Source organism: Taudactylus pleione, unplaced genomic scaffold (assembly GCF_031769625.1).
Source record: "Taudactylus pleione unplaced genomic scaffold, aTauple2 ptg000171l, whole genome shotgun sequence".
Taxonomy (NCBI): Eukaryota; Metazoa; Chordata; class Amphibia; order Anura; family Myobatrachidae; genus Taudactylus; species Taudactylus pleione.
Genome location: NW_028284573.1, coordinates 29,773 through 42,147, shown reverse-complemented (window position 1 = coordinate 42,147; position 12,375 = coordinate 29,773). Strand labels below are relative to the sequence as shown.

The window sequence follows — 12,375 nt, the reverse complement described above, 5'->3', positions numbered from 1 at the left end:
AAATACCAGATATTATTTAAAAAAAAACCTCCTGATTTTGATCGTTCCTGCCCGTGTTTGTTAACAGATCAAATCGGGACCAACACGAATCTTAGAAAATTTACCCCTGTTATGGATAACATGTTGAATTAAATAAATAAATCTTAGCAAGTAATCCTTTATAAACCATTGTTAAGGAATAATGTTTGTGAAATGGTATATTCTTATATAGCGGAAGTCTCTGCGGACAGTGTGAAATTAATGCTCGCAGGGTAAAAATGTAACTCGTCTTGGATTGAATTTGTGGATTCTTTCTAAAGGTGCGTACACACAATGATTTTTTGAACGATTTAACTATAACGACGTCGTTATCATTACATAGTTTGTAAAATCATTCAACTTTTTAAGCTGAACGATGTTGTAGTTCATTGTCCATTCTGACTGTCCAACAAACGATTTTCGTTCAGATAATCGTTCATGCTGTGCAGAATGAACGATAAACGATGAACGATTTCCATTCACTGTATGCATGATTAAAAAATCGTTCATCGTTTTTGAAAATCGTTCATTAATTTAGTAACCAACGATTTTTAGTCAACGATTTTCGTTCACTTTTTCAAGGGAAAATCTGAACGAAAAACGTTCACTAAAATCGTTGGTTACTAACATCGTTGTCTGTGTATGCAGCTTAAAACCTGATATAGTACATACAATAAGCTCTCATTGCCCTGTGATACATCAAAGATGCGGTAATACCACTTTGGACCAGTGGGTAGTGCTGCAGGACATCTGAAATGGTTTCGCTCTGTTAGAATATTACATTATTGGCTATTTCGGGGCAGCATATGCATGTGGTTGTCCTTTGATAGGTCTCTTGGCTATTTGACGGGCTGAATTCACAGTGATGGCATTGGTTCCTAATAAATGGAAGGGTTGCATTCTCATGATTACGGCTCTCACCACTGTGTTTAGCGGACAATTTGCATAACAATTTATGGCCGTGCAAATTTCCAACCATGGTGAATTCTTAGCATTATAATGCACCACTAGTATTAGGATCATAAAGGAGCAGACTGTTTTATTCCGAAGTCATCTGCACCACTACATCTGATGGCAGGGGGTGATCTGCAGGTCATTGGTTGTACCTGAGCAAGTTTACGAAGGTTACTCTAAGGGTAATGATATGATCACTTATACAAACCAGGTATTTCAGTAATGAAATAATATGGTTTTGTGTAAATGCTCTTTTCACTTTTATGTGGAGGGTTATGGGGTGATATGACGCCTCGCCATTTGCATACGATGCTTCCCGTCACTCTTCGCATGCATGCTGGCGTTAATTGCGCATGAACAAAAAACAAGAGATATGGTAAGAACTTACCTTTGTTATCTCTGTTTCTACGAAGTCCATAGGGTCCACAGGGTTGACCTTGGGGTTGCCCTAGGGGTATAGCTGGATCTGGATCCACGGGCACCACGCAGTTAAAGCTTTGCTGCTCCCAGGATGCACTTGGGTCCGTCCTCCTCTATACCCCGCCCCGGCCACAGGCACCTCAGTTGGTAAGCAGCTAAGGCCGGAGGAGGAGACTAAACAGAGAGAAGGAAGACTGGAACACACAAGAAACCATACTCACAGAAATGGGAGACGGAAAACCGGTGACCAGCCACACAGCCCATTTGAAGCCAGGTGCGTCAGGGCGGGCGCCCTGTGGACCCTATGGACTTCGTAGAAACAGAGATAACAAAGGTAAGTTCTTACCATATCTCTTGTTTTCTACTTCAGGGTCCATAGGGGGTCCACAGGGTTGACCTTGGGGATGTCCCAAAGCAGTTCAACTAAGGGCGGGGACGCTCCTGTGCTGAAAGGAGTACCCGGCGCCCAAAGGATGCATCCTGAGAGGCGAAGGTGTCAAACGCATAAAACCTCAAAAACGTCTGAATTGAAGACCAAGTAGCCGCCTTACACAGCTGAACAGCGGAGGCGCCACGTCTAGCAGCCCAAGAGGGACCCACAGAACGAGTGGAATGAGCCTTAACAGAGGCTGGCACAGGTAAACCCTCCTGCGCATAAGCCTCACAAATAACTGAACGAAGCCAACGGGCTAACGTTTGCTTGTTGGCAGGCCAACCCCTCTTGTGAAAACCGAAGAGGACAAACAAAGAATCCGACTTCCTAACCGAAGCAGTCCGGTCCACATAGATTCTAAGTGCCCGGACCACATCCAAGGAAGCCTCACCAGCAGAAAGATCAGGTGACTGAAAAGCTGGCACAACAAGTTCCTGATTAATGTGGAACTTTGAAACCACTTTGGGCAAAAACTCAGGACGCGTGCGGAGCACTGCCCTGTCCTGGTGAAAAATCAGAAAAGGAGGGCGACAGGAAAGCGCCCCCAATTCTGAAACCCTCCTGGCCGAAGCAATTGCCAGAAGAAAAATGGTCTTAAACGTCAGCCACTTGAGCTCCACCGACTCAAGCGGCTCAAAAGGAGGACCCTGCAAGACCCTCAGTACCACCGTCAAGTCCCACGGAGCCACCGGAGGCACGAAGGGAGGCTGGATCCTGAGAACACCTTGGAAAAAGGTGTAAACATCTGGCAGTGTAGCAATCCGTCGCTGAAACCACACGGACAAAGAAGACACATGAACCTTCAGAGAGGCCAGGCGTAAGCCGAGGTCCAAACCCGATTGAAGAAATTCCAAGATTCTGGAAACCCGGAACACCTGCGGATCATAGTTTCTGGATTCACACCACTGAAAATAAGTGCGCCACACCCTGTGGTAAATCCGCGCGGAAGCAGGCTTGCGTGCCCTAAGCATGGTACCAATCACTGAACTGGAGAAACCCCTAGACCTCAAGACGGCTGTCTCAAGAGCCACGCCGTCAAAGACAGCCGACCCAGATCCGGGTAAAGGCAGGGCCCCTGAGACAACAGGTCCCGACGCTGAGGAAGAAGGTACGGAGCGTCGATGGAGAGGCACCTCAGATCGGAGTACCAAGGACGTCTGGGCCACACCGGAGCCACCAGCACGAGCGTGCCGCCGTCCTGCTTGAATTTCCGCAGAACCCGAGGAAGTAAGGATATCGGAGGAAACAGATACGCCAGGTGAAACGTCCATTTCACCGACAGAGCGTCTACCAGACAGGCGCCTGCGTCTCTTGTCCTTGACCCGTAAACGGGCAACTTGTGATTGTGACGGGAGGCCATCAAGTCCAGCTCCGGCAGCCCCCACCTGTCCACGAGTAGCTGAAACACCTCTGGGTGAAGCGACCATTCCCCGGGATGCACATCGTGACGGCTGAGGAAGTCCGCCTCCCAATTGAGGACTCCGGGAATGAAGACTGCCGAGATCGCTGGAACGTGACACTCCGCCCAAGCAAGAATGCGAGACACCTCCGACATTGCTGCCCGACTGCGAGTTCCCCCTTGGTGGTTGATGTACGCCACCGTGGTGGCGTTGTCGGACTGCACCTGAACCGCCCTTCCGTGAAGAGCGGGGCCGGACGACTGCAGGGCCCTGTACACAGCCCGCAGTTCCAGGATGTTGATGGGGAGAAGTGCTTCTTCCGCGGACCAACGACCCTGAAGCGATAATGAGCCGGTCACTGCCCCCCAACCCCGAAGACTGGCATCCGTCGTGAGCAGGACCCAGTCCGGGATCCAAAAGGGGCGCCCCTCGACCAGATGCACCGTCTGAAGCCACCAAGCCAAAGACTGCCGAACCTCCGCGGACAACACCAGCATCTGAGAGCGGATCCGGTGAGGTAACCCGTTCCATTCCGATAGAATCAGCCCCTGCAGGGGCCGGGAATGGAACTGGGCAAATTCCACCATGTCGAATGTCGACACCATGGACCCCAGAACTCTCATAGCTGAATGGACCGACAGGCGGCAACTGCTCAGGCAACTGTGTATCCGCAGCTGCAGGGAGGAGACCTTCTCTGGAGTCAGGAAAATCCGCTGCTGACGAGAATCCAGCAGGGCTCCCAAATGAACCATCCGCTGTGATGGAATCAGGGAGGACTTCTTCCAGTTTATCAACCACCCGTGTGCTTGAAGACAAGCAATGGTCAGGTGGAGATGTCGAAGAAGCACCTCCGGGGAGCTCGCCAGCAGCAGAAGATCGTCCAGGTACGGCAACAGACGTAGACCCTGACCCCGAAGGTGGGCAGCCATAACCGCCATCACCTTGGTGAACACCCTCGGAGCCGTGGAAAGGCCAAAAGGCAACGCCCGAAATTGGTAGTGATGGTTCAGGATAGCAAACCTCAGATACCGCTGATGTGCCGGTGCTATGGGCACATGGAGATAGGCGTCCTGGATATCGAGGGAGACCATATAATCCCCGGGTTCCATCGCCAGAATGATGGAACGTAACGTTTCCATCCTGAACCTGGGAACTCTGAGGTATCTGTTCAGAGACTTCAAATTCAGGATAGGGCGATGAGAACCATTGGGTTTCTGTACCAGAAACAGAGTAGAATAGTACCCCGTCCCGCGCTGAGACTGCGGAACGGGAACAATGACCCCTGCTTGTAGCAAGGATTCTATAGCTACCTGAATCTGACCAGCTTTGGTCTTGTCCAGAGAAGGACTCGTACAGAAAAACTGGTGGGGCGGCCTGAACCGAAAAGACAGGGCGTACCCCTGAGAGACTACTTCTCGAACCCAGGCATCCGTGGTGGTATTGTGCCAACACTGGGCGAATTGGAGAAGTCGGCCTCCCACTCTGGGGTCCCCCAGAGAGAGGCCCGTCCCATCAGGCAGCAGGCTTATCCTCCTGCTTGGAAGAAGGGCGCCGAGCACTCCATGCCTGCTTCTTGGGCTTGGGTGCGGCCTTGGTCGCCGAATGTCTCGGGAAGGACTGGCCCTTGGCCTTACCCTGAACCCGAAAGGACCGAAAGGCAGAGCTCCTCACTTTAGCCGGCGCAGAGGCCGAAGGGAGAAAAGCCGACTTGGACTTAGCCAAAGTATCCACTATTCTGTCCAAATCCGGACCAAATAGTAAATCACCATTAAAAGGCAAGGCCTCCAGACCCTTTTTTGAATCTGCATCAGCCCTCCAGGACCTCAGCCACAGGGAGCGCCGAGCAGACACCGCTGCAGCCGACACCCTAGAAGTGAGCAGGCTGGCATCCAAAGACGCTTCCCCAATATAGGAAGCTGCATCCCGCATCTGTCCCACTAACGCTCTCTGGATATCCGGAGCCTCATCAGGAAAGGTATCCTCCAAGGCATTGGCCCATGCCTCAATGGCTTTAGCCACCCAGGAGATAGCCATGGACGGGCGAGCCACCGCCCCGGAAAGAGAATAAATGGACTTTAAACAAGTCTCCACCTTCCTGTCCGTGGGATCCTTCAAAGAGGAGATAGACGGCAATGGCAGCGTCGCGCTTTTGATCAAGCGGGTAACGTGGGAATCCACCGCCGGCGGAGTTTCCCATTTCCTGCAATGAGCTTCAGGAAAAGGATAGTTCGCCGCCAACCTCTTCTGTGGATGGAACCTCTTACTAGGTAATTGCCAGGCCGCCGCCATATGATCCGATAATTGATCAGACAGGGGGAACACAGTTGAGGTCACCTTGGCCTTTTTAAAATTAGGAAACTTCGACCTAGGAGCCGGCGCATCATCCTCAACATGTAGGATAGCCCGCACCGCCCTAACTAAGGCTGGAACATTAATGGAGGACTTAGCTTCCACCTCCTGCCCCATGACATCAGAGTCAGAGTCCTCATGGATTTCTCCATCATCTGAGGACACTTCCGAGTCCGACAACTGCGCAGCTAGTGAACTCACAACCGGACGTTTAGACACCCTTGGTGGCACATCACCTTGCAACATGGACTGAAACGCCGAGGATGAAGCCGCCAGACTCTGTACGGAGCTGGATAGAACATCCACCCAAGGCGGAGGAGTCGTCGGAGCAAAACTCTGCAAAGGCACTACAGACTGACGCGTCCCTGGGGAAGACTGCACATACACAGGCAGTCCCGAGTAAGGACCCACAGTCTGGGCCCCGGGGGAAGACCGCAACATTTGTGGAACCCTCGGGGAATGGGGGATGGTGGGCTGCGGTAACGCCCTAGAAGGGACCGCTGATGGGACCGATAACCGGTCCGCAATAGACGCCAGCACCTGTGAAAACATCGCCCAAGGAGGGTCCTGTGATACAGGGGGGTTGGAGGGGCCCGGTACCAGCTTGCACCGCCCGCACAGACCATCCTGAGATAAGTCCTCCCCATCAACTCCAGCAGCACAGCGTCTGCAGCAAAATAGCACAGGAGCCACAGAGTGCTCAGTCTCCTCATCAGACATGATACCGTAAATCACAAGAAACAGGTATCACCAGAGGAATTACGGTTTTAACACCCGCGCACTCACCAGTATGCGACACAACAGCCCAGATATGGTACTGTGTAGCACACAACAGTATGTGACTGACCCCACAAATACGTGTTTTATATAAGTGAGGGTCTCAGAAAAACGCCCTTCCCCCACACACCTGCCGGGCCGTAGGAGAAGGAAAGGGATAGTTATAAGCTGACAGTAAGGAGAATAAGTCACAGACAGGCAGCACTAGCAATAGTCACATACAATGCAGAAAAGTTATACTCACTGCACCTTCCGCTACAATCAACCGCCCAGATTCAGTGTCTGGGAGGGCTATAGCGCTGTGTACACTGTCTTTTAGCAGGGGAGAGGTACACAGGGGGACCGGTCCACTTGATACCGCCTGGGAGTCTGCGATGTGCCAGTAAAGATGGCCGCTGGAGACCTCAGAGGAGGAGTGGCCGAGAGATAAGAGCAGCTCAGCGACGCCAGACTCCTAGTTGAAAGGCGCGCTGAGCTGAGGGGAGGAGCCGCTAGACAGGGAAGGCTGCCTCCCCTGGCTAGCAATTAACCCCCGGGTTGCCGGTCCCGCTACCAGCCTGATACCCTGGTGGTCTAGCGGACACGCGGGGTATTCCTCAATTGAGGGGGAGCCCGCCGCCGCCGCTAGCGCCTCCGGTCCCCAGAGACCGGAGGCTCCTGACTGCATTGAAGTAGCTTACCTGATCCCCGTCGCGTCCGGCAGCAGTCAAGGGAGTCCCCAGAGCCCGGCTAGTACAGGCTCTGGGGTCCCGCCGCGATCCCCAGAGCTGTACTGGCGTCGCGGCGCCAGCGGGGAGAAGGAGCGGCAGCGTGGACGTCCTAAAGGACAGTCTGATGCTGCCGCTCTAACAGTGTAAAAAAAAAGTAGAAAAAAATAAAAAATTTCTCTTTTAAAATAAAGCTTAGGGGCTGCTCCTGCAGCCCCACTGCGACAGGGTGACCCGACTCCGGCCGGGCACCAACTAAAACTGAGGTGCCTGTGGCCGGGGCGGGGTATAGAGGAGGACGGACCCAAGTGCATCCTGGGAGCAGCAAAGCTTTAACTGCGTGGTGCCCGTGGATCCAGATCCAGCTATACCCCTAGGGCAACCCCAAGGTCAACCCTGTGGACCCCCTATGGACCCTGAAGTAGAAACGCAAAGGACAGCTCTCACGGTAAGAATTACAGACACGCCGCGGGGGGGTGCTGGGAGGGATCTGATTGGATCCCTCTCACATCACTCTGAAGATGGCGTTACCCATATGAGAAATGCGGTCAAACCCCCAAAATGGCATTTTTGAGGGGGGATGACCACATTTCTGAGATTGCTGCATCCCACCCATGTTGTCTAAATAAAGCTGAAAAAAGTCTGATTTAATTTATAGTATGTTGTATTTTCCGTGAAGGGATTTTGACAGTGTATGATGCTTTTCTATAGGCATGGTACATATTATACATGTTCATGCTCTTTTGTTTCTCTAATATATTTTATATATATATATATATATATATATATATATATACACACATACATACACATTTAATGTGTGTGTAATTCTACATTCTAAAAACAAATGTATCCAGGTTTCCATATATCGTTTTAAGGGGTAAATTTACTAAGCTGGGAGTTCTATTAAGAAGTGATGTTGCCCATGGCAACCAATCAGATTCCAGGTATTATCTTCTAGAAGGTGCTAGATAAATGAGAAGTAGAATCTGATTGGTTGCTATGGGCAACATCACTTCTTAAATAGAACTCCCATCAGTAAATTTACCCCTAAGAATCAATGTCAACCAATTTTAAAATCCCATTTTCCACAGTGGGTATTGAGCTCCGTTTTATCATTGCTCATTACTTAGACAGGAGCGGTCTATTCATCCTAATAAATGTCCCCTGCCGCCCCTATAAGTGCCTGGGATGCCGGCTTCCCCCATGTCTGATAAATGTAATGAATGTGGAGTCTCACTCACCTTGCGAGCTTGCTGAGCCCCAGCACTTGCTTGTTTGGTAGGTAACCTATGTGCACCTGTAGGGGGGAGACAGAGACGGGGTGAAGGTTTATCACAAACATACCATTACACACATGACGCCATGTATAAAGACGCAGCTTGCTGGAAAGAGGAGAAATAATGGAATGACAGGCGGAGGAACTTAAGTACATCACACCGTAACATGTGCTATATAGAGAATAGAATCCGGTGACCGTTCCGCTTTAATTGTATCTGCTTTACGGTTCAGATTCTAAGCAAAGACAACTAAAAACTCAGGACGCCGGGGCATTCGTGCAGCCATTGGGAAGAATTGCATTTGTTTACAAATTATCATCCACACTAATTTGCAGTGTGGTACCAGGTCTGCCCCAGCTTTATATTAGATTTATTTCAAAGCACGCCTCCAGGCTCTGTCTGTTGTATAAAATGACTTAGAACGCAATGTCAGGAGCTGTATGGATGGAGGTTTTCAGACTAACAACACCCGACAGAACGTTGGGAAAGTTGGAGGCTGTTGACCAAAAATCTTTGTCATCCTGTCAGATGTTGTTTCACTTGGTATCCGACAAGGATGCGGAAATATTGCCCTGTCGATTGGTTCTCATAGGATGTTCTTCTTCTTCAACCCCGCTGCCTAATAGGACTTCGACGTCTAAAGAACGTCACTTTGTAGAGGAGCGAGCGCGGTGGCCGGGGGGGGGGGGGGGAAGGTGCATTCACGGAGCTGCATTAACCGCTCCAAAGGTACCAAACCGTCTGGTGCCTAATTTTTACCTTTCCAACGAAGGGAACCAAATGATGCTCACACATAGAGAACATGTCAATATCCTTCACGATCACCATCTCATCGTGGTCCTCGTCGAAGATGGCGTCGTTCAGCACGTCTGCAATAGATTAAGGTGAATTCATTGGAGAAATGTTCAGTGTTACCTGGATACTGCAGACAGAGCAGAGAGCATTTATGACACAGGTTATAGCTCACCGTACCCGACCGTCACCAGGAGCACACGTAGCAGGCATTAAGGGCAACGTGTCTTTTTGTGGGGTGTTTCTTTACATGCAGTAGGGTATTAATATTATGCTGGAAACCACATTGAAATTGATGGAAAAACTCTGGTGTAAGGATGCGACAATTATTATAAAAGTCTACCTGGGACCCACCGGCCAGGGGAGGTGATACTGACGATTTGCAACTGAGGGGTCTATTTACTAAGCAGTGTTAGGAGACAGAGTGAAAAGTGATAAGACAGTGATAAGGTATCAGCCAATCAGCTCCTAACTGTCATCTCACAGGCTGTGTTTGAAAAATGACAGTTGGGATCTGATTGGCTGGAACCTTATCAGTTTCTTATCACTTTTCACTCTGTTTCCTAACACTGCTTAGTAAATAGACCCCTCAATCTTTTTATTTTTTTAAATGAGCAAGCCGCCCCCAATCCAAGAGCCTAGCAGCCCCATGTCATTGTGTGGGCTCGGACATGGGCGGCACGGCTAGCGGAGTGGACACAGCTAGAGCTCATTATGGTAAATTAGACTATTGGGTGGGGTGCGGCTATATGAGGGAGCTTGGTTATGCCTGGTGCCTAGAAGATCCTGGTGCTACTCCAGGGGTCCCTTAGTTACCCCCACTCATCGGCCCCCGTGGTAGCACTAGGGCTCTTTCCGACACCTCTGGTAAGGGTTTCCTGGTTAACTGTTAAAAATAAGGACCACCAGAGAGGCAAATATGGCGCAGCATCCTCTGTCAGCCATTGAATGTTTGTGTTTGCAGGCGCTTGTGGAACTACCAGCAACGGCGCAGTATGAGCGGCTGTAATAGAAAAAAAGAAAGCGCGCAAAGATTTAAATATAAATAAGACACCCCAAACCCCCGCTTTCAGCAAAGAATTATGTAGCAAAAACTTCTTCTTTCCCAACGATTCACTACGGATCGCAATAATGCGAACGCACGCAGTTCAGCTGCGATAGCATGCTAATCCAATGCGATCGCAATGCAAACTCAGCACTACATAAGGACGCCCACTTTACCTTACACACAGCCGTAATACTTAGAATATAGCGAAACCACAAGCCCTGACCTTTCTCAGAAATTGCTAACAACCACGCAGGCTATGAGACCTCAAACTGCGTAGGCTATCGCAGTGCCCCTGCAACGGCACAACTGCGTTTCCCCGACCACCCCCCATTGTCCCGTCACCATCCACAAACGGTGCTTCCTGTTAATCACTCTGCGATGGGTCTGCGTAGTCGCTGCGGTCGCAGTCCCGATCACAATAGCTAGTTCGCGCATGCACACTACGATTGATACGCATGCACAGAACGCAACAATCGACCGATTGCGTGCGTATTCGAAGTTGCGTACGGTAATGAATCAGGCCCATTGTCCGAATGGAATGAAAATTAAAAACCGTGAGACGATCGTGTAGTGCATCCGCCGCAAATTGACATCTGCTGTATAATATGCAATATTTACGGGGAATGTTGTGTACCTCATTATGTGGATGGACGCAAAGCAAGTAAGTGATATATGGCATGGCTGGATATTCATGTACTTTAGAAATAATAAATATAAATAACTATTGTATACGCATTCATCGGCATAGGCGCGTTGTTTCTGTGACTGATGTATCTGTGCGCACATACTATACACACAGACTCGTGAAAGGACAGTCGCTTGTCATCACCTGTCATCCAACCAGCTCAGAATGATAACGCTGTCCCCGCGCTCTCCTCCATCCCCCCAGCCAGCCGTTTGCTCAGAACAGATGTTGGCTTTTGGTGTTGGGCGGGAGGGGGGGAGGGTTGTGGCGACAGCGAGGTAACAATATTGACTTTTGATATTTAATGGCTATTTCGGCAGCTTGTTATTTCCTGCCTCTGCGATCGGATCTACGAACAGCACAGAATGTGATAACAGGACGGTTTAATTTCCTGTGTCCTGTCTGCCTCGCACAGGTAACCGTGGAAACGCAAATTTGCGTCATTTTCCTTCTCTCATTAAGTTAATCACTGTTTGAATGTCGTTTTGTTCCTTCTTACGTGTCGGATAAAGGGAGGTGGGATCGTCAGCCAGCATCAAGCAGTCAAATTAGAATGCAATGTTTTTAAAAAGCAAAGAACATAAAGTGCACGTGTGTGTCACTAAACACAATGGAGGAAGCCATCTTGTAGCCACTAGAGACTCGCCTCATGCCTCTGGATTATCACTGGTTCAACGTGCATTGATGAGATGCGTTCTCAGAAATATGAGCAAAGTTGTTTTTTTTAACATAGTGATTCAAACAACTGTTGCAAAATAATATGAGATATGGTAAGAACTTACCCTTGTTATCTCTATTTCTACGAAGTCCATAGGGTTCCACAGGATACCTTGGGGTATAGGTGTGACGTCAGTCGCAGGGCACCAAAGAGTTAAGCTTTCAGCCTTCCAGGATGCACTAGGTCCCCCTCCTATACCCCGCCCCCGGGCCAAGGCACCTCAGTTAGTTACCAAGCCCTAGGCCGGAGGAGGAGAAGGAAGAGAGAGAACAAAGATCTGGACACATACAAGAATCACATTCTCACCAGAGGGAGACGGAAAACCGGTGACCAGAGCAAAGCCCATCTGCAGCACAGGTGCGACAGGGCGGGAGTCCTGTGGAACCCTATGGACTTCGTAGAAATAGAGATAACAAGGGTAAGTTCTTACCATATCTCATATTTTCTACTTCAGGGTCCATAGGGTATCCACAGGATACCTTGGGGATGTCCCAAAGCAGTATCCTTTAAGGGTGGGGACGCTCCTGTGCAGAAAGGAGAATCCGCCGCCCGAAGGAAGCATCCTGAGAGGCAAAGGTGTCAAACCTGTAATACCTGACGAAGGTATGGACAGAGGACCACGTAGCAGCCTTGCAGATCTGAACTGCCGAGGCACCACGTCGATCTGCCCACGAAGGACCCACAGACCTAGTGGAATGAGCCTTCAGAGAAGGAGGGACCGGTAGGCCTTCATGAAGATAAGCTTCAGAAATAGCCATACGGATCCAGGCTGCCAAAGTTTGCTTTGAAGCAGG

General features: G+C 49.9%; 1 protein-coding gene across 1 annotated transcript in view; it reads right to left on the bottom strand.

The window, feature by feature from the left end:
* GCH1 (GTP cyclohydrolase 1) overlaps window positions 1-12,375 on the bottom strand; it is a 47,570-nt gene that overhangs the window by 15,599 nt on the left and 19,596 nt on the right. The window contains exons 2-3 of the mRNA XM_088475380.1: window positions 9,098-9,207; window positions 8,303-8,358 (exon numbers count right to left, since the gene is read on the bottom strand). Of these exons, the coding sequence (XP_088331506.1) occupies window positions 8,303-8,358; window positions 9,098-9,207 (166 nt within the window). The remainder of the gene's footprint in view (window positions 1-8,302; window positions 8,359-9,097; window positions 9,208-12,375) is intronic.